Below are 27995 nucleotides of genomic sequence, written 5' to 3'. Positions count from 1 at the left end.
TTAATTAAAAATTCATTTCTTTATTAGTGAATATAAGCGTGTTTGCGGCACAGCTGACTAGCGGATTCCAACGACATATCACATGATCTCCTCCATTCATTCTCATAATACAATGTAACGTAAGCCAATGAAAGAATACACATAATATATACGCTCTAGCTCTTAAAATATTAGATGCCTGAAGTTTGGGTTTTTCATATTGTAGTATAGTAACAGACTCATCCGTTGAGCGCTAGAGCTATAATAATACATATCGCTAACCTTACGGACTTAATTAAAAAATATATTATCAACTACCACAAGGAAATAAATTGGGAAAATACGTTCTCATGATTTCGTATCTTTTTGCCTTTATAACTGAACATAATTGATTTGACAAAATTTTTGGTCTGAACATTACAATAATTTGGTAATGGGCGCCTCCCTGGTACTTAAAAAGTATTGTGCGAACGTTAGCAACTACCTACACTATGTCTAAATACTTTTTAAATACCTATAATGTTAATAATATTTACAATATTTGTATACAAGACCATTGACTAGAATCCGAGCCTAGAAATAAATAAAATAATATTCACAACAAAACCTATCAAATTTATGACAAAGGAACATGATAACTGGTAATGTATTCGTAATATCAACCACAAAATCAAGGAATGGGCCGTTTCTTTGGTAACGCGTTGCACTACGTAGCCGTCGAGTGTAAAACACGAAAAATTCAATATACAAATTTCACGTTATACATATCAATTTGAATGTACAATATAACTAGCTAATATCACTCGCTCCTGGACGAAGCGATCGAGTACAAAATAAAATTTACAAAAAATAACAATGGTATAAAAGAATAAAATTCGGGCGTTATACACATACGAGCTGCGCGGTCGACACAGCTTACACGAATACTGAAACTTAACGCGATGAGATCACTATATCGAAGTTCACATTTGCCAACGTTTCCATTTCACTATTGCAAATCAGATGGTTTGTAATAGTAGGTTAACATTTTAGTTAATTGAAACTGTATCTGCCTCCCACAAAATAAAAATAATACGGTATCAAATGTGGATTAACAGATAACTTGTCTAACACAAATCTATTATTTACATCACTAGAGATTTATTATATCGAGCGCTGGCAAATGTGAATTCATATGAGACGCCGTACGATCGTATCGCGGCAAATAAATAGCCCATGTATACAGGGTTAAAAATGTTTCGTCCGGCGAAATTTCCTTATGTTATTGGACATAATGATATCGACACAATCGACCGAGGCTCCACAGCTCTACCTGCCGCCGGCGGTGCCGAGGCGCGAGCGCGCGCCGCGCGGCGCCGCCGAGCGCCGCGCGCCGATGTCCGGCTCCTTCTTCACGGGGGTTTCCGATCTCTGGACAGAGCAAATTTACCATTTCAAATAATCAAAAAGAAAAGCGGACCGATGTGTGATCCTTGCAGAACGCATAAAGATACTTTTATACCGAAACAAGATGATGTAATCCCAGATAGGCAGCAATGGAGGTATGTTATCGAGTAAGATATTTCAACATGAATAAACTTAATACTTCCTTGCAAGGGCAAGTTTTTGTACGAATCCATTGTGGTGAAGCATGTCAAACGTTTTGGTAATTTTTGTAGAAATTCACCGAGTGTATAAGCTAGGTAATGTGTAACCTGTGTGTGGTTGTGCTGGAGGGCGGGGCGGTAGGGGCGGGTGGTGGGCGGCAGCGGCAGCGGCTGCAGGTCCAGCAAGTTGTCGGCGCGGCGGCGCGCGGCGCGGCCAGACAGCGCGGCGCCGCACGTGGCCTGGCGCCGGCCCGGCGCCGCCACAGGCCGGGCCGAGAGCGGCTCCGCGCCGCTATTATGTCAAATTAGATTTTCACAGATACAAAACATCGTTAAATTTAACGATCTTTTAACATTATATGTGTATTTTCTGACATCGGTAGTCAACTGATATTTATATCAACCAGTTGTCGACACAAATTCATTGACAACGAATTTTAACATGATCATCATTCGATATTTTAGTATTCTTCTTCTATTTCGTCGAGTCGATGATTTCAATTTTTTTCATACATAAATAAATAAATCTATACACTATTATTATAAAGCGGTAAGTGTTTGTGAGTTGGTATCCAAGATTGCTATAGGCTATTTATTCTCTAAATTGCCACGAGAGCGAAGCCCCGAGTAATATCTCAATAAATAAATACATTCTCAACTTTATAGCTATATCTTAAGCACAAGAAAGTATTAAGAGTAGGTACCATTAAAACAATGATGCAATAATAAAGTGAGTTAAATTATTCCGAAATATAGTTTGTATAGTTTTAGTATTAATAGAAGAACGAACCTGTGTTCAGCCATCTCCCAGGTATCACTATCCTCATTATACCGCAGGCGCATGACAATGGGTCGACCAGCGTCCGGCACGAAGCTGTCGGCCAGCAGCAGCTTCCTGCGCAGCTCGGCGATGAGCGCGGCCTGCAGCGCCTCGTGCTCGCGGCGCTCCGCGTCGTGCGCTTCGCGCTGCTCGACCATCTCCTCGCGGAGACACGCGTATTTTGATAGGCATTTTTTTAATCTGCAAACAAAAACAATGTTTTTGAAGACTTTTACTATGAAGCTAAAGTTTCCCGGTTGCGAATGGTCATGATCCAAAAATCGGGATTACGTAATTGACCAGTTATTTCAACGAATTGCACTGGCATTCTTAAATCATCAACACAAGTGTGCAAGCTGTTCTTAGGTTCATAGAAGATGTTCTTGAATGTTTGTTTAGATAAAAATCAAAAAGTAAAAATACTGACCTCTGTGTTTTGTGATCGACCTCTTGCTGCAACGTTGTAAACGTATTGGTTACGATCGCAGTAGTTTCCTCCTCCAAGTCGATCTTCTGCTGCATCTCCACCTCTCTCTTCTTCCTCTCTGCGATCTCCAAATTCCTCTGCTCCAGTATTATCTGACTCTCATTAAGGTTGTTTATGAGATCCTTTCCGCCGCCGCCTTGAACTAATCTGTCTTCTAATGCACGTATCTGTTGCTCTATCTCCTCTGTTTTGGTTTTCTCTTGCACAATGGTCGATTCAGCGATTATGTGTTCGTTCTCTATACTCACTGTTTCTTCTTCGATTTCCGCTATAAATGTGATAAGACAAGGTTTTTCTTAAGTTTCTAAAGATTTTTAGACTTAAGAGAATATCACGAAATATATTTTTCTGTATGTGACGAAGCCTATTGAGTTCTCACTATAGATACTGCACTATCGGTGGTGTTTTATTGGTCTTCACAAATATGGGATCAAAACTGTTTAAATGAGTTTCTTCCGGCATTTGTTCTCAGCAGTAGTGGTTCCGAAATGTCAGTAATTTGTAGCTTCGGTAAATATCATTTAATTTACAATATGGCGTGCTGAATGAGCGATTTGCGTTGGGAGTGTAGGTGTGTAGGTACTCACAGGAGTCCGGCGCGTGGGCGGGGGCGAGGGCGGGTGCGAGGGCGGGGGCGGGGCGCGCGCGCGCGCGGCGGCGCTGCTGGATGAGCGCGCGCAGGCGCTCGATCTCCGCCTGGTACTCGCGCAGCTTCGCGTCCTTCGGGTCCTCGTTGCGGACCGGCTTGTTCTTTATCGCTGCACCACAAATTATACTATTTTAGCGGACTCTGGGCTCCGACGGTCAACGGCCGGACCGAAAGAACGTTTAGATAAGAGATAACAAATAAAACAATATTAAGGGCTTGTTGCACCGCAATGGAAGAAACTCCACCAAAATAACCTCGCCCTTAAAATAGATGATGATGACGACGATGTAACAGAACATATAGCGTTTAAACATTGTTTCACAAGAGTTGAAAAGGAATACGGGCAAATGCTTGTTACTTCATCACACTCAAACCGATTTCATGAAATTTGGTATTGAGGTAGGTGATAATCTTGGATTAACACATAGGGTACTTTGTATCCTGAAATCCAGCTAGTTTTTAATAATGACGCGGGTAACACCGCGAGAAACAGTAGAAAATAAAGTAAAAAATAAAAACCTTTGGCACGGTGCGCGTATCGCAGCGTGGTGATGGTCTCGTCGTAGTTGTAGCAGGCGGGCCCGATGTTGGCGATCATGATCGTCTTGCTGTTGCCGCCCAGCGAGTCCTGCAGGATGCGCGTCAGCTTTGAATCTCTGACGACACAAACGTAAAAGGAGTTTATTTATAGCATACATTATAGTCCATATATAATCACTACATGGTACAATACGGGTCCTTTTAAAATAAGAAATATTCAAATGGAACCTAAATTTCATCGTTAGGGACACACCATTGTCCATTGTTAACGCTGTATATATCTAGTTCGTATGACATCCACGGGAGAATATCAAGTAAGAGGAAACCACACGCCACAACAGAAGCTACCGTTTCATATACCAGGCAATCATAAGCCGCGTGCAGTACCTGTAAGGTACGTGAGGACTGTTCTCCGCCAGCGCAGAGATGACGTTGCCGAGAGAGGAGAGCGCCTGGTTGATGCGCGCCGCCTCCCTCAGACGCTCCGCGCTGGCGCCAGTTTTGCGTTGTCGCTCGCTGCCTGCCAAGTCCACCAGGTTTAGCTTGCCCACGCTGTAACAAAAGGAATGAGCTGTAAGTGCTAAATAAATAACAATAAAAAAACTGGTAAAATACTCCTTGGTTACTTTTTTGTAGATACAACATTGAAGTACAAAGTATACATTTTAAGTTTCACACACACAGTTTTTTCTTTGCAAATAAATAATCTTTGTCTTTGTCTTCATAACCTTCGATAGGTAGCTTTGGAACTACGACCTTTACTTTTCATGGTGACTACGATGAGTCAATTCATAGAGCTCATTAAGTAATTTTTATCGAAGGAGTAGGTAATTTTAGTTAAGACTAATACTGAACGCTGTATCTAAGGAGTTTAAATTGTCCCACAAACTCTGGTGCGGTGGAAATACTTGAAAAATGATACACCAAAGGCTGAGCTTCCGGAGCATAAATTAAAGAATACTGCAGTCATTTCAAATATGCATTCCGTAGTTTTTCAGAACATTCACCCACTTTGTTAAGATGGTACTTAAGAAAAAAGGATTTTGCATACGCAATTTGTTAAATAAATATTGATATTACACGATATCACAGCGCACGTTTGTGTGTTCCGTGGCTTCGCACATACCCGTGAAAAGACACAAATACATCGTAAAGTTAATATTTCTTCAACAATAGTGTGAGGCAATTTCCTTACATATCGGCCAGTTTACGACCTCCGAGAAACAACAAACCCTCGCGCTCAAGGTTCCACGTGAGGCTGAAACTTGGTTCATTTCATGTTAAGTACATCAAATACTTATATACACAAGAACTATTTCATATATTCACACTTTTAATGACGAATCTTGGAACAGCCTAAATATGGGAAAAATATAAAAGAGAATAAGCTTGATACATGGCCACATCTGACATTGACACGACGAGTAACATTTGTTTGTTTATCCCAACGATCCCAATCCCTTGTCAACTAGTACCAAGCACCTAGTTTATTGAAAGGTGTTTATTTGTTTGTGACCCTCTTCACATTTCGAGCAATCTAAAATGTCGTATTCACGCAGACGAAGCCGTAGACAAAAACAAATATTGTTCTCGCTGAATACATAAAACACAGGGAGACATGAACGTACATTACAATGTTCATAGGGTTGGATCGGAAGCGCTTGATTGCGAGGAGGTGGCTAATCGCATCCGACGAGACCGAGGCGCGAGGGCCCATCGACTGAATGCGGCGGACGGAGGGCTTAGGTCCCCGGCCTGTTCTACTACTTTATGCCTATACTCAGTGTGAAATTATATGATAAGTAATTATATGAAAACAATTCAAAGTTCACCAATTACCTCACAAGTTTAGTTATATCTCATAATCATTCTGTGTTTCACTAGTGTCTGTATCTCGACCCTCGCCTTGACCCGAAGACCAGACTGTAACAATAGAAAACTATACAAGTGCTCCGAGAATTGTGCACCGTGGTCTCCGTAGTACATTACATTGGCTCGTAATATAAAATTATTGATATGGTATTGTTTTCATTAAGTGCATATTCGATTGTGCAAGCAAGTTAAAATTATTGCAAAATAAAACATGCACTTAAAGGAATTGAAAATTCCAAGGAGTAGGCGCAGGAAAGCACGCCGATATTCCCGGAAATCCTTCGGAGTGTTCGTCACACATTATCCACCAACATTCACAAGAAATAAAATGGGATACTAAAGTCCATTAATAAGAATAACATCCAGTTAATTTTTATATTCAGATAAAAGTAGCTTTTCAACAAAGATTTCTTAAAGAGAACGTTGTACCTTGTATCATATCCCAATACACGATTGATCTGCACGATCATATCCCAATCCACGATTGATCACGTGAACGGGAGACGAAGGTATGGTACGAGTACCATATGACTCTAGACGGAAACATAAAAATGGTTAACTTGAAATATTGTCATACACATATGTATACCCACATGAGGCTTATGCCATATTTTTTGATTTCGTGAAAACGCAAGTATCTAGGTACTGATTAGAACAAGGCCGGATTGTAGGAAAACAAAATGGATAATGATAGTGTGATTTACATTGCGTTAGTACCGGCGATGTGGGCGCTAATGAGAGTAGCAAATATTTACATTTTGAGCTGAATAATTTTGAGCGGATCGACGCCGAGCGCACTCAACTATGGAGCGATACGTCACTTCATAACGATACATATTTTTGGCCCTTCTTCTTCTTTGCGTGTCGATGGCAAATCTACAAAGTTTAGGACCTACTAAAAATAAAAACTAAGAAACCTTAGTAAAATTTTAGTGGTTCCTCACTTATTTTAAATAGCAAGTTCGACTTGAAGAAAACAGAAAAAGGTGAGGTTGTGGACAGAGGTACGTAAATCGCACCGCTGTGTCCTCTAACTGAAAAATCCTCCAACTTTTATGGATTCTATTGACGAATTCCAAAAATGTCAATGTTTCGGGAAGTGCATGAGTAGTGCCATAGTCGCGAGAACACGTCATGTTATGTCATTGATTAGCATCTATTGGCGCCCACACTGTTTGCTCATATATCAGGGTTACCAATAAGTACAACATTCAATTTAATATTACAAAATCATTTGTGATATACAAAGTAATCATTGAGATTTTTAAAAGAAATTTCCGCACAAAGTGCATATCAAATAAATGGTAATGGTACTGGTAACGTCCAAATATCACAATTAGATCCAATTCGAAGAAATGTGTGTGAAAAAGACTTATTAATAAGCAATGATGTATAACTGAATAGTTGATGGATTGATAAAATATTACAAAATCTACACACAAGCTAGGATTGTTAACGTTTATTCCAAAGCAGCAACAACTTGAAGAAAAAAAAATATACTAGTTAGAATACAAAGCTGCTCCTGCTTAATTCGGAAATTAATAATGTAATCTGAAACGCGCGCCCCTGCCCGCAATACGGAACCAAAATGCCAGCCCACATCGCACGTGCTAACTCACGTTTTGCCAAATTTGTTGTCTGTAGTAAACTCATTCAGCTGTCAGTAGCTACAATGATGTTGGTCATTACATTGCATAGTAATGATTAATATGATATTTAGCATTTGTGATGATGATACGCTTGATTAATTCATAACCTTTTGACTATGTACATTATGTACTTTTATATATTATTAGAAAGAAAAGAAAAAAAATTTTTTTTTGTAAGAAACAATAATGGTAAGCCGATCTGGCATGATAGGGACCAACACTGTTCAAATGAGTTTCTTTCGGCATTTCTTCTCAGCAGTGGTCGTTCCGAAATGCCAGTAGTTTCTAGCTTGTGAGAAATAACTATAAATTTAAAGATTGACGAGAAAAAGTGCCTGTGAAGGTCTAATTTCTGAATAAATGATTTGAATTTGAATTTGAATTTTAACCATTCAACATATGAAATAACACTTTCGAATACAAGAACTTTCAGTGAATTGATCAATTACTACTGAAATACTTTACTATACATGAAAAAGTAATCATTCGTATGTAATTGACTAGAGAATCAAGGACGGAACACACAGCCATTTATGTAACAGTGTAGAACGGTGGACGGCCCAAATGCTCGCTCAGCAAGGTAACGACGCCGCCACTGAAAAACTAAAGCCTTCACGCTGCAGCGCGCGCCAGAGTTCCTGGCTCCCGCCGAGCGCCGGAAAACATTTCACATTTATAATGCTAGTTAGTTAGGATTGGAACAAGTATGATACTAAGTAACATCAACAAAGATTAGATGAACTTTTGTCTTAAACAGACACACTTGTAATTTTCTTACACACACATTATTCCATTATATAATTATGCGATTATTCATCATACTGAATGGGACGTAACCCAATTTTGGACCCCGGCGTCATGAACATGCAATTAGATTTTGGTCTAAATAATAAATCTAGTATAAAGGACGTCTGCTAGCAAACATGTCTGGACGGCGACGCGCCTCGGTGGCGTTGCATTTTGAATTTTCCGGCAGGAAAATTATTCTAAGTCTGGGATATCTTTTAGCATTAAACATTCATTGTCTAATGATGTTGATTTCCAAACAATGAATCCTAAAAGAAGTTGCAGATCAAGACCACAGACGCAGATTATTCACAGCCAGTGCTGAAAATTTAGGGGAGCATATGAATTACCTTGGTCTTCAATGTTATTAGCTCTCTAATAAAGAATAAGTAACTTTTTTACAATCAACAAAGTTCGACCGGCGACTGCAACTTAAAACCATACATCTTTTATTTCATTTATCATCAATATACCTATATAGCACAGCGGGTCTGTGGCTACTATTGGTTGGCACGTAGGGTAGGTAATGTACTGAGCAAAGCTCCCAGTATTGTATTGATCCACCAAAGTTAGCAATTTGTGGCCGCCGCGCCGCGCCGTGACGTCATCGCCAGACAAAACAACTGAGGGAGGCTTAAACCTTTGCAATGCCTTCACATTATCGAATTTATAAAGCTAATGAGGAGGAAACTACATTAAGTAGTAGTCTTAGTGGCCTGTCGACCGAATGTGAAGGAAAAAGAAGATCAGCCCAATAACATTCACTAAAAGAGAATTAACATTTTGTTTCGTATAGAAGTACTTAAATAGGTAAAAGAATTTGCGGATAGGGCAAAAATCAGGTTGCAGCCCCGATTACAAGTGTTGTTTAATTATTACGGTATCTGTAGCTGCTTGAAATTAACCAGACATCAAGTAGACACATTGGATTTAGCGTGCACATTTACTCAACTAAATGTTCAATAAAACATGTAAAAATATTTATCCAATTCAACGCATCGTTACCAAGTAAGAAGCATCAGGCCACGGTATTTTGTGGACACGAGTTCACCCGAGCATTTCACGCTTGCATCGCATCACCAAAAGCATTGAGAAATACGACCATTGTGCAAACCTTTACAGAGCATAAACACAAAAACATTAAAAACACGTGATTGCAATACAGCGCGCCCGTTTATGGAATATACACTGTATTGATTCGCGAAGCGTGCGTGTTATTTCCTACTAATTATTCGATGTGTGCTGTTTTACAAATAAGGTACTGACTTCTGTGGCGACATCCTGATTGGAAGAGCTGCTTTATCGCTACTAGGTGAAGTGCATAGAGCAAGCTGACAACCCCGTTGTCTGACTGATTTAAATGTATAAATGAGCAAGAAACTGAAGACTTAACACAAACAGATAACCACAAAACAATATGCAAAACAGTGGATTAAAATTAGTATTGATCTACACGTAACTTTAGATTTTAATGTCAACCACAAGATATTTGTGCGATCAAAAAAGAAGAATAATTACAAAAGTAACGTAAGGTCATCTAATGAGGCCGTTGAGAACAATGGAAATTGATGATTACATAATAGGTGACATTAATCTATAATTGCCAAAAAATAATCAACAATTGCAAAATAATTTACCTTGTGTAGTAATCTTCCTCATCATCAATCCACTCGTCGCTCCAGGACTCCATCGTGAAAAGATTCAAGTCAGGATTTTTCAAAAGACCCACTTTTTGTTTCCAATTCCCACATTATTATATAGCACGATGTACCAAACGAGATCTAAATAGGATTTTGCTTCAACGTATTTCTTTTTTCGTAGTTATTTAGAGTTTGTTCAGTATTTATCATGAACTCCAGAACGAATTCAGACAGTTTGAGTTAATTTCGCTAAAATTCTAGTGCGTTCACCCGACCGTTCCTGGAGGTTGAACACGTAATACAGGAGTTGCTAATATCAAATTGAGCTGTAACATTCAACTGCCCACACGTCAGGTTTTTGTCTGTTTAGGCGGTATATACACACCTTTCGGATTCATTCACGCTTAGCCTGAAATAATGGCTACTAACCAGAAACCATAGGCAGTCTCAACCACATCGGTTTTGCACATTCCTTCGTCTTGACAAGTATTCAGAAAGTTTTAAAGCTTAAAAACTATATCAGAATTGTTGAACTTGTTCATAATTTTGGTCAGAATTATAAAAATCATTATTAGTATTTATTAGTCTCCTGGGAACCCTAGTGCATAATATGGCTATTTGTAGGCGAGGACGTATGACGAATCTTGATTTGTCTGGATCATATTATTATCATCCTACTCATTTGATGACCTGGTGTTCCAGATATTTCTACAATTCAGTACTGACTCATCACAAGTTTAATATACATTAATATTACTATCATAGCTTACTGCTACTCTTAGCCTAGACTTACGAACAGCAGTTTTGTGGCTTAAATAATGATAATGATGACACTTTCCTCTCAGTAGCTAGTAAGAAAGTAAGCAAAACCCGTAGGTAATTGCATCATCAAATAGATTAAAGAAAATATGAACATACAAAATATAATAAAGCAGGCGGAAGCTAGTAGGATATTGCACGACGTAAAGTAAGCAGTGTGCGCGTAACGTGACATGGTATGTTTGTCCGGACATGATGTCCGCCTGCAGATGTCCAATGAGGAAGCTACGGGCTGACATTAGAGAAAGCACTGAACCACTTTTACATCTTGATCTTCTTCTTCATAGTCGTATTCCTCATGGCTGAGGGTCGTGGTCATTACGTGGTATGAAACACACACAATTACTTTCTTGGCACTATTAATAGAGTGGTTTTTCATTGCCTTGCACACATTGACAAATTGACAATCAACCAGAGTGCAGGTTTTCTCACAATATTTTCCTTTCCCGAGCAAGTGGAGGTCGATGAGAACTACTATACATAAGTCAGATTGGTATACAAACGCATGTGGCACGTGTAGAATTCGATCCTGGGACCTTTCGGTTCACAGGCGCCCGCCTTAACCTTTACATCACCACCGCTTCGACCACATCACTCAACCACACCCTGATCTACATGCGAAATAACGAAAAGTTTTATTAAGCAGGAAAACAATATCTTTGTAAAAGAAAGCAATAACGACATAATCAACTGCTTACAAGAATGAGTTTGCATTTGCAAGACTATAATATGTTTTGAGGAACAGCATTTTGGCACCATCGCATCTTACATGTTGATCTTTACTAACAATAGGATTCCGGAAACACCATGAATTCAATAGATCTGTCTAGAATTCTAGATCATTTTTATTTTAGTGTTGTTACACTGACAACAACCGCAGACAATAATTTTGGCCCCAATCCAGATAACGCATAAAGAATCTAGTTATTGAGAGACAGACCTCATACAGATAGTGTAAATGGATCATCAAATAGATAATATTCTCGAAACAATAGACAAACAATAAGTGTAATAAACACTCGAATTCAATTAGTTTCATTTCAAGTGCTAATACAATTGTCTGAATACGTTCACCACATGAAAATGAAATAGAATAATGTATACATGTGTGCACGAGTTGATTAATATACTTAATTATTATATCTATTTAACGACTAATGAATACCTTGCCTAAAGACTAAGAAATGTAAGTAACAAGCGCTGAAATCTAAATGATGATTAATTTGTAGTTCTTTCATTGTACCATGTTAACGCTGTCCAAACTAGGCGGGAATGCCGTAGGAGGATAATGAATGTGCATAATTAGTTTAGTCTACGAATAAGCTACGCAAGGAGGGATTTAGCTCATGTAGTTGATAAGCTGAAGCGCGTCCGCCTCCGACTTCACATGCGTAAGTTTGATTTTGTGGGAGTTGTCCCGCAAGTAAATACACAGCAAATGGCACAAAACAGGAATTCACTCTATACAAACGTTATCACTACACTTTCACTCCCAATCCACATTCGAGTTCATATACGCAAATCGCATATCCGAGTTGAGATTGGAGATGAACCTAGTCGAGCAGAAATCTTCTTTGTGGCAGTTGATCATAGATAACATACCATTCCTGCTACAAAATAAAATGATGATTAAAGAATCCTCGTGGACTCACCGAATCCTATTATTGGACCGATGCGCAGTCTCCACAGTGACGAGGAAGACGGCGTGACTTCTGGAGGAGTGCTCGTTCATGTCGGTGCGGCCGGACGCGCGGTTCTTGTTGCCTGCTTTCATGACGCGTACCATCTCCGCGGCAGACTTGCACACCACTGACGTCATTTCCGGTATGTAGAAGCCGTTCAGCTCCTGGGTGGAAAACAAGGGGAACTATAACATTATCATCTGGTATTAGAGACTCATTAAGTGGTTTTACTCATCTTGATTGTTACAAATTTGACATTAAATATAGCCCAGCTATTGAGCTGGTTTTGATGAACTTTTAATATTATTACAGTTATTAGATACTCTCCAGAAATACCCAGGTTATTAGGTACTCTCTAGAAATACACGCTAGGATCCGGTCTATCATTAAAATTTGTTATAGTTGCAGGAGAAAAACAACATAGCCAAACAACTAAATACCTATGTCATAATAGCCACCCATTACCACAACAAGAACATTCAGAATTCATGCATGGTGATTTAATTGCAGCCTTGGACATGTCAACACAATGCTGTTTGTGATGTTCAACGGGTGCGTGAAGTGTGACCGGTCACAATGCCCACAGGTTATGTAATACTCTGGGAAGAGGGGATTGGTCCACTGAAGCTGAAGATTTCAGTTAACTCAAATGATTTAGTCTAGTGAAACAAGCAGTCCTCAAATTTGAAGCGTCTAGTAATACAATTGCTAGTGGGGTTTGATAGTCACATTTGAATTGTAAAAAACCTTTATTTTACTTTACCAACGTGTCCGTCCTTTGGATAAAACATCGCGAAAACGGCTAAACTCGTTAATTTTCTTTCACACATGTGTATCGTAATAGCCTTTGTACAAGTTCTTGTAAATACAAATTGCAGTTTGCAATACAATGCTGTACTTAATACTCGTATATTTAAAATGTTATTACAATTATAACACACAACAGTCATCCACACGCTACATGATCTTACTAATGGAAGACTCCGTTCAAAGCCTGATCTTGATAACATGATGGATTTAATATTCGTCCAAAACTTTAATCATGTTCATTTTCCAAAAGAAGAAACTGCAGACTACAGCAGCAATCTTTATGTCCTCTAATAACTGTTCTGATGTCCCAAAAGTTTACAAGACAAGTATAATTCTTGGATGGGCATCTTGTACCATCAACCTTCGCACAGTTGCAACGAGATTCCGTTTACAGCGAGAGTAATCAACACCTCATGTTTAATGCAAACACGTATTAATTTGAAAACGCTTTCGTTTTCGTCGCACGCGTCGATTCACAATACGGACACCAAATTAAAACTTAAAATTATAAGCTGATGTCGAACATCTAGATCTCTAGAATGTGAAATGGTAAAATTGAGATTAGCTTTATTTTATCACAGTTCAATCTACTACCGATTGCCTGCTGAGGTCACACGCCAATTAGTTACCGAATTCGATTGATAAGAAAGTAAAAATAAATAAGTTTAATTTGTGTAGCTACGAGTACCAACTTTTATCATGCTATATTTTAGGAATCGGAAACAGACACCGTGTCAAAATGTATTTCCTCTTCGTCAATCAAAAAGGTAATATAGTTCCGGGCAGCGAATCTGCAAGTGAGATCACTTGGTGATCAATTAATTCAGCACTCAATTCTGGACACAGTCACACGACTAATGAACTAATGAATAATGAATTACATTCGCCATTCGTTGCCCCGTGACATACAAGTTCAGAGACTAATTCGCATCCAAATTTGTATTTTATGTTTTCATATATTTTACGTACCGTCAACAGCACATCAATCAAGTTATCCTGCATTAACCTCTATAGCGTTATTACCACGCTACCACGGCGAGTTTACAAAGAATATGGGTAGGTTGATGTGCCGTTGACTGTAGACTCCTCTTTTAATTACAATTGTAATTCGATTGTAATTTTTCAAATTAGAATCTGAACTAGTGTGCGTGGGTGCAGTGCAGACTACTACTTAAATTGAACTACATCATTGGTGTATCAATCATCCATTATTTCAGCAAAATCTTCATAAAAACATTTGCGTGATGTTGCCTGCAATTAAAATAACTATTAATTGATATTTAGATGAAACTAAACAGCTTCATAATTATATCAAATAATAATGTTATAATCAACAGATCATCGATAACAAAAAGCAATAAGTAGTGATCTTAAAAAAATGCGATTGAAAGCAATCTTCATATCGACAACATCGCGGATTGTCACTTTATTGATGTGATCGGATCATGTGGCATGGCTATTATACCAGGGCGTGCACCTCAGTCTCGACGACGAGGGGACAACAAACTGCCGAAAGACCCCCACGTCGATAAAATGGGACGTTGAACTACAGGTCATGTAGTTACTACATCTAGTAAAGTTCTATACAATACGTGATTATTGGTTTGTAATAACTGTATTGTCCGAAAAATACTTCATTGTACATACATTAAAATAAATACAAGAATTATATATGTGCAAGTACAATGGCGGAATGAATGATAATTAGTTTTGACTTTCAGGAAAAAGGAATATCGCGAATAATTTGTTGAAATTATGCAATGTTATAGTAATTCGTGAAAATACCGATAATGCTCATTTAAACAAGTAGCCGAACCTTAAGACTAGTCGCCGCAACAACAACGTCCATGACGTCGTATTTTATATCAATAAAATCGATATCTGGCGATAACTAGTAATTTATGTATTGATAACACGGCCCTGAAATAGTAAACGCGCTGAAAAATTTATAGCACAATTTAAACGATCGATTCACTTGTCTTTTGACACTAAGTTGTCTTATCCGCTTCGCACTATTTCATAATCATATATCATATTTTTTAATTATATTTTATGAATTTTCCTAAACCTTAATATTTCACCGCAATAACTAACTGTACAGAGGACGCAAAAACAAATGCATAATAATTTAAGCTAGTAATATAATATTCGCTAATGCATTGCCAACATTATATGTGTTTACAGATTATGGCAATAGTTTACCTTAATCTGAGCATTCACGTGATTACGGACCTTGGTAATATCATGCTGCTGTTTTTCTTTCGGAAAACAGTTACATCTATATGCAACTACCTTGACAACTAATTAAGTACTATTACTTACTATAATAAACCCAGTTGGTTTAATTGGTCTTGGTACAGGCACCAATGATTACCATATATGTAAACAGCCAGATGGCACAAATCATCATTTGTAAACAACGACAAATGTCCATATTTGACGATAGTCAACATGAGCCTAGGGCTGATCGTCGCGTTGATTGATATAATCTGCATGATAAATATGACATCATGTTTGTTATGTCCTTTGAATAGTGCATTGAATTCGTCGCGAACAACATAATCTGCATTTGCACCTACTTACTATCTTTATTGCAATGTATGTGTCGGTAAAGCATGTTATTTGCTCTATCCGATGGCATTGCTCATTGACATTGGTCGTAATGACCGTAACATAATGCCGTGACCACAACTAAAATGATGACGTCACGGGCCGCGGTAGTCGGCACCTGAATTAGGTCAGATTCCTGCAGGACAGGGCGAAGTGAAACAAACGGAAGGTTTTATAGCACTGCTGAGCAAAATATAAAATTTTATAGTCGCTCTTTATAGTGGAAATCGATAAGACCTCGACTAGTAGAAGACGCTGCTACTATTGATTTCACGCAAAAATTAAAAGCTTGTTGATTAGCAGACAGAATTAGTCGAATCCATCATAATATAATGAAACACATTCACTGAGGCCAAAAATCGTTTTCTTAAGAAATAATCTAATTGAAGAGAGGAAGCAGTGATGGCATTATGTGAACAAATGATAACTTGCTGTGTGCTGAGACATGAGATTATAATGACTCATTTATTTTATCAAATTTATTTTTGCTCGAGTCATTCACTGATGTATACTTTGGACTAAATGGAAATGTAAACAAATACAACAAAGTAACTTAAGCTTCTATTCTTTAAAAAACTCTGTTACTTTAGTATAGTGCTCATCAATAATTTTGTGATTTATGGTAATGGACTTGCCTTCACGTCACGTTCAGTCAATATTAGCGAATAGCTTTATACCAATGGTTTCCAATTTGTTTGGGGTTGACGCCGGCTTGTTTCCGTCTGCTTTGCGTGTCTTATCTGTTTACTATTCATGGTTTTACGATAACACTACACTAACGATTACCTGTTGTTTTACCTGTATCTGCGCGACGTAAACAAATAGTTGATATTGTGCATAATACTGTCAGTAAACGAAAAAGTTACTGAAACAAATTCTTCTGGAAAGTTAAACCTTAAAATACTCGAATTAATGGTAATCTGTAAGTAATTTAACAAAATAAATTATTGATTTCAAAAGAATTACTTTGTTATGAAAACAAAATGCAAAAAAATAAAAATAAACCTTTGAAGCAGAATACTAGCATATGAAAATTAAGAACAGGAACCTTGAGATAGACTAAAATTTGGGTCAGACATTGGAAACTAATCGATTGTATGCTAAACTGCGGGTAGTGACGTGTGCTTCCATCCGCCGTCCGTCAATCATACAGTCTCGACGTAATCGAAGCATCAACGCACCGCTCATTTGCACATAAGTGATCAATAAAATCGATTTGACGTAATTTTTTTTGAGTTAATTAGTTATATATACAGTTCGTTCGTAGAGTTTCCTGTTTGTGGCTCTTTTAAGGTTTGTCTAATTGAACCCCTTCCTTGCTTACCATTGCTACCCATTTATCAAATCATTTTAAATCTAATAATTCAATACAATCAAGGATTACATGCATGCTAAAGATCATGCGAGGTGGTGAACGCGCCTGCAATGCCTGACTGCTGAGAAAAAACTGGGATAACACTTATAAGAGGAAATGAACGTACACTATGACTCGATTCAAAATTAGGAAGTGGATAAAATGACTTGCAAATTGTTGTCAGACACCGCAACACAAATACAATAATAAAAGCTTATAAAGAAGACTCACCTGCCCCCGAATAGTCAGCTTCTTGCACTCCTTCGAGAGTAGATCCCTCACATCTTCGAGGTACAGTTCGACGTAGGAACAGGACACGAGATGCGTGACGTCGGGCGAGGCGGTGTTCTCGATGTGCGCCCACATGTGGTGGAAGGTGCGCGGGATGATGCCCTCGTCTGACGAGGTACCCTCCATGGTGTGCGTCTTGCCCGTGCCGGTCTGGCCGTACGCGAACACGCAACCGTTGAAGCCGTCCAGCACGGACGCGACAAGGGGACGTACCTGACGGAATTTTATGATTTAAGTATACCAATTAGTTTATTGGAATTCTACTAATATTAAGTTTTTCAGGAACAAAATCTCTGCCTAACATCATGGGAAACAGGTCTTAAACTTCTTTGCATGTCAGAGCACTCCAAGGATTATGTTTTATATTTTTCCAGTGCAGTGTGACCCTCTCTTAAAGTCTTTGTGGAACAGGGTTCTGGTTGTGAAGTGGATGTCTAGGATTCTAATTCTGAGAACTACGCTCAAAAGCACTAGCCACTTCTCTGCGGAGATTTGTTTGCCATTTGTCTGATTGTTGATCAAATTTGATGAACTGATTTTAATGAAAATGAAGAGGATAATCTAGCTATTCTTTCTAAATTGCCTAACATCTACGATCAATTAAAGATGAATTGAAGGCACATTTTAAGGAATTTTAAGGAATTATTACAATGTTAGGGCCTCCCGTTAAGCAAGGCTCAGCCTTTTATATGATGATGACGATAAAAATATAGATTACCAAACCCTATTACGAATTCCCGCTCATTAATATGCCACGTGTCACCGAAAGCTATGATCCAGGACACAGATGTCAGGCGTAGGCACGCGACAGGCGCATCGCACGTAGACTTCAGTCATCGTCGCTGAAGTCGCGTGACGTAAACCGCGCAATATTGGTGGCACAGCTCCTGTACTGCTATTAAACTAAACTAAATTTTACTGTCTATTATGATGTTGAATATCCCAATGCACAATTTACTATTACTGATTCAAATTCATCTATTCTATGTGGTATTAAAAGGACCGTTCGGTCTTTTTGCTTATAGCTATGACATCCACATTTTGTAATCGTTACAAATTAGATATTACTACCTAATACTATTTTCAATGCATTGGAATTAATTTGTTTTATCAATACCGCGTGTTCTACAAATTAATTTGGACTAAATATGACTGGTATAAGTTCTTACTTATACTATAATAAAATATCAGGTATTCACACTATTTCTATAAATTACAGTACGCTTTACCTTCCTAGTTTTCAATGAATCACGTTTCGTTTCGTATTGTATCATAGTAATTACAATTTCCTTTATGAATTTATTAACTCTTTCCTGCTGATTTTTACAATTCGACTATCACGGCCATAGTTAACTAACACAGCAAACATAATTGACTACAAAGCTACTTGTAAATTGTAAGTGCTCTTAATGTCCACTTTATTTTTTACTTCAAAGGTGAGGTCGTTTGTTATTAAACTAAAGAAAAGAGTCGCTGATAGACTCAATACCCGAAAATAGATAACGTTACCGAATGACGCAAGTGCAGTTTTTGATAGCCTTGGCGCGAATCGGATCAAAGTCGCGATTATTGTGCTTCTTCGTGTTTGTTATAGAACAAAAGGAAATAATCAGTAGCAATGCAAATTTTACTACACACAATTGTATTTTTGGAACATCTGCTGATAGGACGTCGCCAACGACAGCCAATGGCCGCACAAATCACCACAAACAAATCGCATTGACGTTTACGTAAGATCTCATAAAATTACGACCTTGTTCCATTATTTAGTACTTAAAGTTGCTAATACATCATTGCAAATTCTTATTTATAAGAAATAAAATAAACCTTCCTAGGGAAGTCAGTAAATCAGCATTGTTTTATTTGTGCTATAATATAATAGACACTGAATTATTTAATTATAATATTATTACTGTAAGCAATTGTTAATTTTTTGATAAAAATTAAAAAAAAAACATTACATTGGATAAAAAGCCGATGAACATTTTTATAATTTTTCTCCTAATTTTCTTTATCTTTGAGGACTGTATAATTTTCTAATATCAGATTTAGCTATTTATTCCCATATTTGGTGCATTTCATTTTATTTCTGTATTACGCCTTAGAGATAGTTTAGATCGATTTCGTAACTAGACCACTTGTTGAGCAGCTCTGACATCGCGTGCTGGTTCGTTTCGGATACGCAGTTAGTTTAATTCACCAGCATTGATTGAAGTTTTTATATCAATGTTTACCTAGAATCGGCCGAAAGAACCGACAGAAACACCGTTTTTTGCTACCTTCTCAGACGATATTCTACGTGCACCTTCAATGTTTTCAATTACTACGCAATAATACGAAAGTAGTTATTATAGTAAAGTAGTTATTATAAAATTCATTCGACGAACAAAACTAGATAATTCTCAACACTAAGATATTAATCAGGTTTGTAGTTATAATAAAACAAACTCAAAATTACAACACTTAAAATCCAACAGTGCCTTAACAACAGTTAGGTCTAAGGTATTAAATTTGTTGCCTTGGTAGAACCCACGACTAAAGTTGTTGTTTTAAAACTGACAAAAAACACACAAACCTTCTGCCTCAAGGTTCATCAAGGCTATCTATTGACAAGCAGCATGAGTGGTCGCGCGTAGGACGCAACATGGCATCACGGTGTATTCATAGTAGACGGTAGGTAATTAGTAGTTTTAGAGGCTGCAGGGCACATCTTTATTTTGCAATATGTACAAAAATTTGCCACCAAGATAATAAATATACCCGAACACCAAACAAAACAGCTGTTGTATGTTCTTATCCGTCAAGACGTTACATTTCACGATTTAGCCGTATTATACAATAGAAAGCGTCTAATTTACCAAATGACTAATGCACCCGCGTGCCGCCGCTGACAAACGGCTGTACATGCTCGACGAGACATCGCGATATAAATCCTAGAATGTTTTAGAGTTAGGTGTTCCACAGGGATGTGTTCCACAGGGACGTGTTCAACATTCTCTAAAACTATGTAAATGCTTACATAGTTAAATGTTAAATGAAAATTATGCAATTTTCATTTACCATATACGGTAATTTTATTTTTAACTAATAATTAACTAATAACTGAAAATTGCATTATAAACGCTTAATAAATCATTGCAATGACAACACGATAATAAACTTTTCGGCAGTAATCGGAATGTACACGAGATTTCGGCAGCTGATCTGATTTCTCCTCAAACTGCTATAGTTCCGCTGGGATCACCAGACATGGGAATACCAATTTATTACTAGTAAAATAAAAGTGTCATTTCGTAACATTTTAAGTAGTTACAGAAAAAATACCTTAGGTTGCCAAATTCACGAAACGTTACGAAAAGTTTCATCATTTACAAAAATGCTGGTGGTTGTTATATTTGAATCAACTTCAGTGTTCAGTCGCATCCATAAATATCTAATTACAACACACTTAAACTTACACTGCAAGAGCGGGGAATCCACCATTTTTTCCAAAATCAAGTAATTTGCATATTCGAGATTGGTGCAAAAAGGCGATCCTCTGTATTTTTATTTTGAAAAATGTTAGAAGCGTCTCTTGTTAGGTATAAGAGATGAATATTGAATAATGAATTCACGAAGGTAACAAACATTTACAGGTCATGAAAACTAAGCACAGGCTGGAAATCCTTAAGAGATATAAAAAAAAGTATTACCATCTCATCGTAAATGGTCTGGGTGTCAGCAGTGGAGTCGTAGGCGGCATCGTAGGTGAACAGCTTGTCCTGGCCCTTGGGGTTGTAGACCTGCACCGCGCCGCGCTCCGGCCACACCTTCACCACCTGGATATCAAATTAGAGTTAATATGCAGATCGATATAAGTAAAGCCAAGATTACATTTGCAATACTCTCTTTACAATCTTCTAATAGTATTCGTTCGGGTAACCGATTCGGTAACCCGATCGGTACTGAAGAAAATTTTAATGCTTCTATTATACGTGTTTCTCAATCTAGTGGTAATTATCGATATAAGAAAGCAGAAAATGAATTCTAATAACACATTACTACCTTAGATCTGTTAGTAAATATTTGAGGATATGTTGTGAATACGAGCTAGTTCAGACATGGCGGATTCCGCGCAGATGCAAATCGCGCGGTTCTAAACGCAAGTGTTCAGACAGGCGCGGATGTACATGCGGAGTGCCGTTATTCGCATAGGGTGACAGTCCACCGACCGCGCGAATTCATTTTCTAGCGGTTGAGTGGCGGGAGCCGCGCGGATTGTCAATCCGTGCGGACAGGTATGAACGATTTGTAAGGCGCTAATGTAATTAGGATCCGCGCGGTTCAACCGCGCTGTTTGAAACCGCGCGGAATCCGCCGTGTCTGAACTATCTCTACGATTACTGGCACAAGAGTGTTTTTAATCGAGAACAATAATAAGATACCACGTGCCGAATATTATTGTTTTTATAGCACAGAACAATGCTGATTGTCTCTTTTTGAAATGGCAGGTGTTTGCGATGTAAACACTAACACTGGCTCCTCTAATAATGATACCTAGGTGATGTCGTGATAATGGTATCCAGACATTTCATTGTATTAACATTTTCAATTAACAAACTAGTACCGTTGACAAATCAAATCACTTATTCAGAACTTGGACCTGCAAAGGACTGCACTTTTATCGTCTATTTTCAGTAACTAATAATTTTCGGTAAATAATTCGATATACAAAATTACATCACAAGTGCTGTGAAATTAGTGATCACCCATCATATGAATATATTATGGTAAATCGATTGTAAAAATAATGAAGTCTAGCACAATAATGCTTTAAACAATTAAAATAAGAAAGATAGACGTCAATGAGACATCTTTTTCGAATCTGGGCTTGACTGACTAACGGTGCTCGTAATTAATTATTTTTAAGATCAATTGAAATGGACCTATATCGATAATGCAACAAGCAATCTTGATCTCGGTTTCGGGTCTATGGATTGCATTGTAACTAATGCAACGATGAATGTGGATGTTAATGAAATGATTCCTATTAATTCCCACCTCCACCACATTATCTTGGCACCTTGCCTAATTAGTAGAAACACAAGCAATCTTCTTTACAATGCTCGAATATTTTCCAATAATTTATGACCAAATTTTAAACTGGTGAAAACGAATAGATCATTATGGACTGTTGCATTAAACCGCAGTGTTTGGTAACGATCTTTAAAGTGCTTTAGTTGCATTTAAAATGTTTCGTAACCCAAGTGGTTTTATTTTTAATCTCGAACATTGTAACAGTTTACTTTGGTCCAGCACCAGATGTAGCACCAAGTCCTTTAACGTTAGTATAATTATCTAGATAAAGATCGCAAGCTCAGTAGGTCCATTTCTTCTTCGTAATGCAAAGAAATTTAGCTCAAGTACCAATGACAACATATCAATCAGAAGCACTGTCGATAAAATGTCGATATCGCTGTGTTTTACTTTTATTTACCATCTAAAATGAGGACCTAATGAATTAGATCATTTCCATGGTAGGACAATGATGGTGTTGTTGTTATTGGAGGTGAATGAAAACTACTTTCCACCGACTAATGTGTTAATAGATATCTCCTTGTACTCTGTTATGAATTTCCGTTAAATTAATTGTTAGAGCACCAAAATCCAACATCATTAAGCAGTCCTTCAACCTCAGTGTCCACCAGAGCTCGTGTGTCACCATGGTGACCGATCTCAGACCTGTAATGAGACATCCGACTTTCTGTCGTCCACGAAGTTTCGGCTGGACAGCCGCTCGTACCATTTCATTTCCCGCTTCTTGGACACCTGGATATAACGGCACTCTTTTGTAAGATACCCGCAAAACATGGTCAACATCGCGATTACAAAGTGCTCTTATGCTATTCTAAAATAAATGTAAATACACAGAATTGCTTCAATATATAATATGTTCGACAATGTTTTCTTAATTATCTTTCGCAAAATTTGTTGGCGTCATGACTGAAAAGTACCTATTTGCATTTTAGGGTTCCTGAAATGGTCCTCTGGTTCCAGTTTTTATTTTATAAGATAACTACGGAGCCTTAAGCACTGGAAAATTCTGTAATCATATAGACTTAATGATTGAGCGAAAGTCGCGAAGTAAATACACAGGTAAAGAGTACCTATTGATGCTATGCAAGTCTAAATAAAATGCTGTCGAATTGTTTTCCAGAAATTTAATGTCATTTAACAGTGAAGAGTTTCCCAACAATAATCTTTTGATGTCCAATTTATTTCTAAACATTCGCACGTAAGTTACGATGACTTTTATGATGCATCAAAATTAAACATTTTCTTTCTCTTTGTGATCTTTTATCTGCTCTTATGTTACTTACATTTCGTTTTGTGCGACTTGAAATTCAGTCAACCGAACATCATTTGTCCATCCCTCGAAAGACGGTCGAGATAAATAAACCACCAAAGCAATTTGTCTCGAAAGAAATACGCAGTGCGTCTAGTCGGCCAGTCTTAATCTTATCCTAATATGTATGTCCTGACGTGACTGAAAGCCTCACACTCAGTTGGAACTCATATTTCACAATAGAATAAAATGACTTTAATTTTATAATTGTCAAATGCCACTTAACCAAACATCGAACATTTTATTCAAATTAAAATATGATGGAAAAAAAAATCGAAAAACATTATGTACTTATTATCTATCTATAGCCACAATACCTATCTATAATAAAGAGTGTGTACTAAACGAGTACGAACCGGTCAAAGGGAAGAGTGGAATGTGCAATTAATGGACATTTTTGAAGATGCACAAAAAGGCAGTTGGTTGGTAGCTTTGATATGTATGAGATTTGACAAACAAGGTGCGATGCACCGCGTCGCCGCGCGCCGGCCCACATTGATAACATTATGCAAATTCGCCAGTGAATTTTACGCATTTCTTGGATGTTCTTCGCTCGCGATAAGATTGAGTAAGATTGTGCGTATTGTTTTATGATCATGGCATTTCCTGTACTATTTCATCGAATTATACGTTGGACCAGTCTGGTATGGGATTGATCTATGGGCGGAATTTTTTTTAGAACAATAGATTTGTGGAGCGTTGGGATTCTGCCAACTATACGGATACAGTACTGGTTACAATATGCGGTACCTTCTTGCGGAATCATCGCAGATATTTCATAAGAGCTAATGTTGTAAATTTTAGAAATAAAGCATATCTAGATACCTACCGGCGGAGTAGCTTGCCCTTTGCCACAAAGAAATCTAGGTAACTAGTACATAAGAAGATAAAATTAATAGGTATGTATCAATAAACAAATCAAGTACTTACATACTACAATAAATAATGCAGATCAAGTATCGTAAGAACATTTTGTATGTTTTCCGACATCTAATTGCATAAGATCCGGCAGCCGAGTACGATAACCGCGATGCAATCTGAAGGTCGATTTTCACGTGGAAAACGATCAGTTGCATACAAACTACGTAAATTTAATCTGTGTACAATCACGCTAGACCGTTCACGGCAACAAAAACTGTTCGGACCTTTTCGAGGTGGATCAAAGTAATTTTGATGCGCAAAAAACGCAAAAAATGAGATCTCACTGTCTTTATTTTGTCGATCTATTATGGTCAGACGTCGGTTAGATTGCCATTTCAAAGTTTTTTGTATTGTACTGTATATACGTAACTACATGGTGTTCGATGTCATTACCTTTCGAAGATTAACAAACAGCAACCGTACTTTACTGTTGCTGTAATTAAATTTAACTTGTCTAGAATGGTGATTCAAATCGATTTAGAGCAGCCCTTTGTAGTGTAAAATGATTTATGCATGTATCAATTAAAAAAAATAAATGGAAGTAATGACCGTCGCATTATAAGAAAAAATATAAAGTGTAGAACACGTTCTCGTTAATTTGTCTTGGTGCTGAATGCAGCTGGTAGATCTATGCCTAAATACGGTGCGCGCGACCGCGCATGGACCACCTCACCTACTTGCGCGGGTCAAGATCTCGGGATTTATTGCGTGTGCACATTTATTTTGAGCGATCTACCAACTTCTACAATGCAGCGAATACGCGAATGTGTACTTTATCTAAGAACCCTATGTTTCTAATGAATACATTTACAAGATACATACCTGCCTTTTAAATACTAATTCTACTTATTAAATAAGTGTATTATATGTTCACAGCCCGGTATTTTATACATATAGGTTAAACTCAGTAGGCACCTATTAAAAGATTTGTCGTCATTTCACAAATACTTCTTGCGGAGATAGAGATTGCAATCTTTCATTCATAAGATAGGTAACTATTGAACACACTATGACCGTCATAAATATTTTACGGCAACAGGGTAACCTACCTATGTTTCCTCTGTTTCCTATTAAATATTTTGCTCTCTATTTCTGACTTATGATACTTTTTCCCTTTATTTTTCTCGCGTCATTACCGAACACTATTGCCTGGGGAACACGAGGAAGATATTGACGTCATCACGTGTCAGAGCGACCGCCAACTAACTTCTGTACACACCTCCTGTTATTTTGGACGTGAGCAGCGTGACGCACGATCCTCTTCTCTTTGACGCGATCTTTTCAAATTACACAAAATACATAATTTTATTAGTGGGTTCCAAGGCTGTCCAATATACACTGGAGTCTTTAAATTGAATAACTCTGTATAGTGACTATAGCCAGTCTATGTACAGGAGTACAAAGCTAGGGTGTATGTATGAGACCCCTTTGCTCTCCTGTAATATCTTGTAGCTGAGATGGTGATGTTTAGGTTTAAAGTGTCAAAAGTTTAAGTTTTAAACTTTGTTTTCTGAAGCATAACAATTATGATTTTTTCAAGACAAATAATTTAGTCATTCAGGTACAATATTCTAACAACCAACTAGCTTCACATGAAATTTGAATCAGCCCACAAGGTACCTATTAGACATTCAGTTTAATTTGTTTGATGTGTAACAAATGAATAATGCAAATTATACCAAAACATTAATAATCAATAGCATATAGATGACTGTATTTGCAAGTTGGGGCAGGAATGTAAACAATTTGACTCAGTACAAACATGAACAAAATATTCTAAACAACTACCTGCCTTAGATTGAGAAAATAATGATAATATCTCAAATGTGAACCACTCCAATGAATTGTTTCCTGTATCAGAATACAGCTGAGGAGATAAAGGCAGATCAATCCAAGCTGTTTGGCACAGACATCATTGATCCTGTTTAGTAAAATGGTACAGAGCTTTTGTTTTTAAAACATTACAAAACTGTACATATACACTTATTCCAGAATGTAAATAAGTATTGGCATTCATTGGATAGCATTTACTTCTATAGCAAATATCAAACTGACTGGTTGTTAAAAACTTCAAACTCCTGTAGGGGTATATGAAAAACAATTTTATGATAAAAAAATAAATGCTTCTCCTAAATTTCTAAATTTTCCAATGTTTTGTTATCATAAAAACTACTTATTTACAATAAGGTGAGTAAGGGAAAATTCTTTTGATATTACCACCCAAGATAGAATCTAAAATTATGAATGAATCTAGCTTCATAATAAATTACATTGTAATACATAATTATAGGCGCAAATGTAAAGAGGCACAAAGCCTACATGCGTGATTCAGGTCTACCTACATCCAGAGTTTTAGCTAATCTCCATAACATTAAGATACGCAAGATAATACGCAGTCATGACGCCTTTTAAATGAAAACAGATTAAAATTAATTATCATGTGTATTATCAAGCACCGAATCCAGCCGACGCACTTGGTCTGCGCAGCCCTAACACCTGATACAAACAGAATATCCAGAAAACTCGCTCACCTCATCGTAACCCTCTTTTTTCTCTCTTTCGGAGAGAGGCCGACATCGCACCACCACCTTCACGCATTCGTTGAGGGCGGTCCGCGGTCGAGCTGACTTCTCCATGGCTCTCTACCAGATATTCCGAGTAAATATTACTCAAAACACAAAGTCACCGATATCGATCCATCCGGGGTGTATTGGAGGGCATCACCTGTTCGAATCTATCTCGAACAAAAAGAAATAAACTCTTTCACGACACGATTCCCACAATATAATTAAATATTACTGTAAAATCTTGTAGCACACGATTAAATATTTGAAAACGTAACAAAATAAATAAAAATCGTACTCAATCGTTCAAAACGATTTCACATCGTCCGCCACAAGCGGACATTTCTACTCAACTAACATTTTAAAAGCATTTGACAGCTTACGTTGAGTGTTGCTAGCTACGCTATTAATTTCCAAATGGAACGAACATAAATACAATACACGCACCGCTCACACCACACGTTTCAAAGCATAGGTACTCTTCTAGATTGCAGTAAGGAAAAAACCTAAACCTGAAATTGATTAGTTCAAATAAGTTAAATGCCATAGTA

At 37.6% G+C, this 27995-nt stretch overlaps 1 protein-coding gene across 2 annotated transcripts; it reads right to left on the bottom strand.

The window, feature by feature from the left end:
* Klp68D (Kinesin-like protein at 68D) lies at positions 1-27816 on the bottom strand. Of its 2 annotated transcripts, XM_053760660.1 has the most exons (12): positions 27412-27816; positions 23296-23382; positions 21267-21392; positions 17515-17787; positions 12480-12673; positions 4449-4613; positions 4041-4177; positions 3460-3630; positions 2813-3140; positions 2356-2586; positions 1674-1857; positions 1-1389 (listed from the first exon to the last, which is right to left on the bottom strand). In XM_053760660.1, exons 1-12 carry the CDS (start codon positions 27514-27516, stop codon positions 1288-1290), a joined length of 2103 nt encoding a protein of 700 aa, XP_053616635.1. In that variant the 5' UTR covers positions 27517-27816; the 3' UTR covers positions 1-1287. The 2 variants fall into 2 exon arrangements, with proteins under 2 accessions (XP_053616635.1, XP_053616636.1); XM_053760661.1 differs by lacking the exon at positions 23296-23382.
* Between the last annotated feature and the right edge of the window lie 179 nt (positions 27817-27995).

Source organism: Plodia interpunctella, chromosome 20 (assembly GCF_027563975.2).
Source record: "Plodia interpunctella isolate USDA-ARS_2022_Savannah chromosome 20, ilPloInte3.2, whole genome shotgun sequence".
Classification (NCBI taxonomy): Eukaryota; Metazoa; Arthropoda; class Insecta; order Lepidoptera; family Pyralidae; genus Plodia; species Plodia interpunctella.
This window is presented reverse-complemented; position numbering and strand designations above follow the sequence as displayed.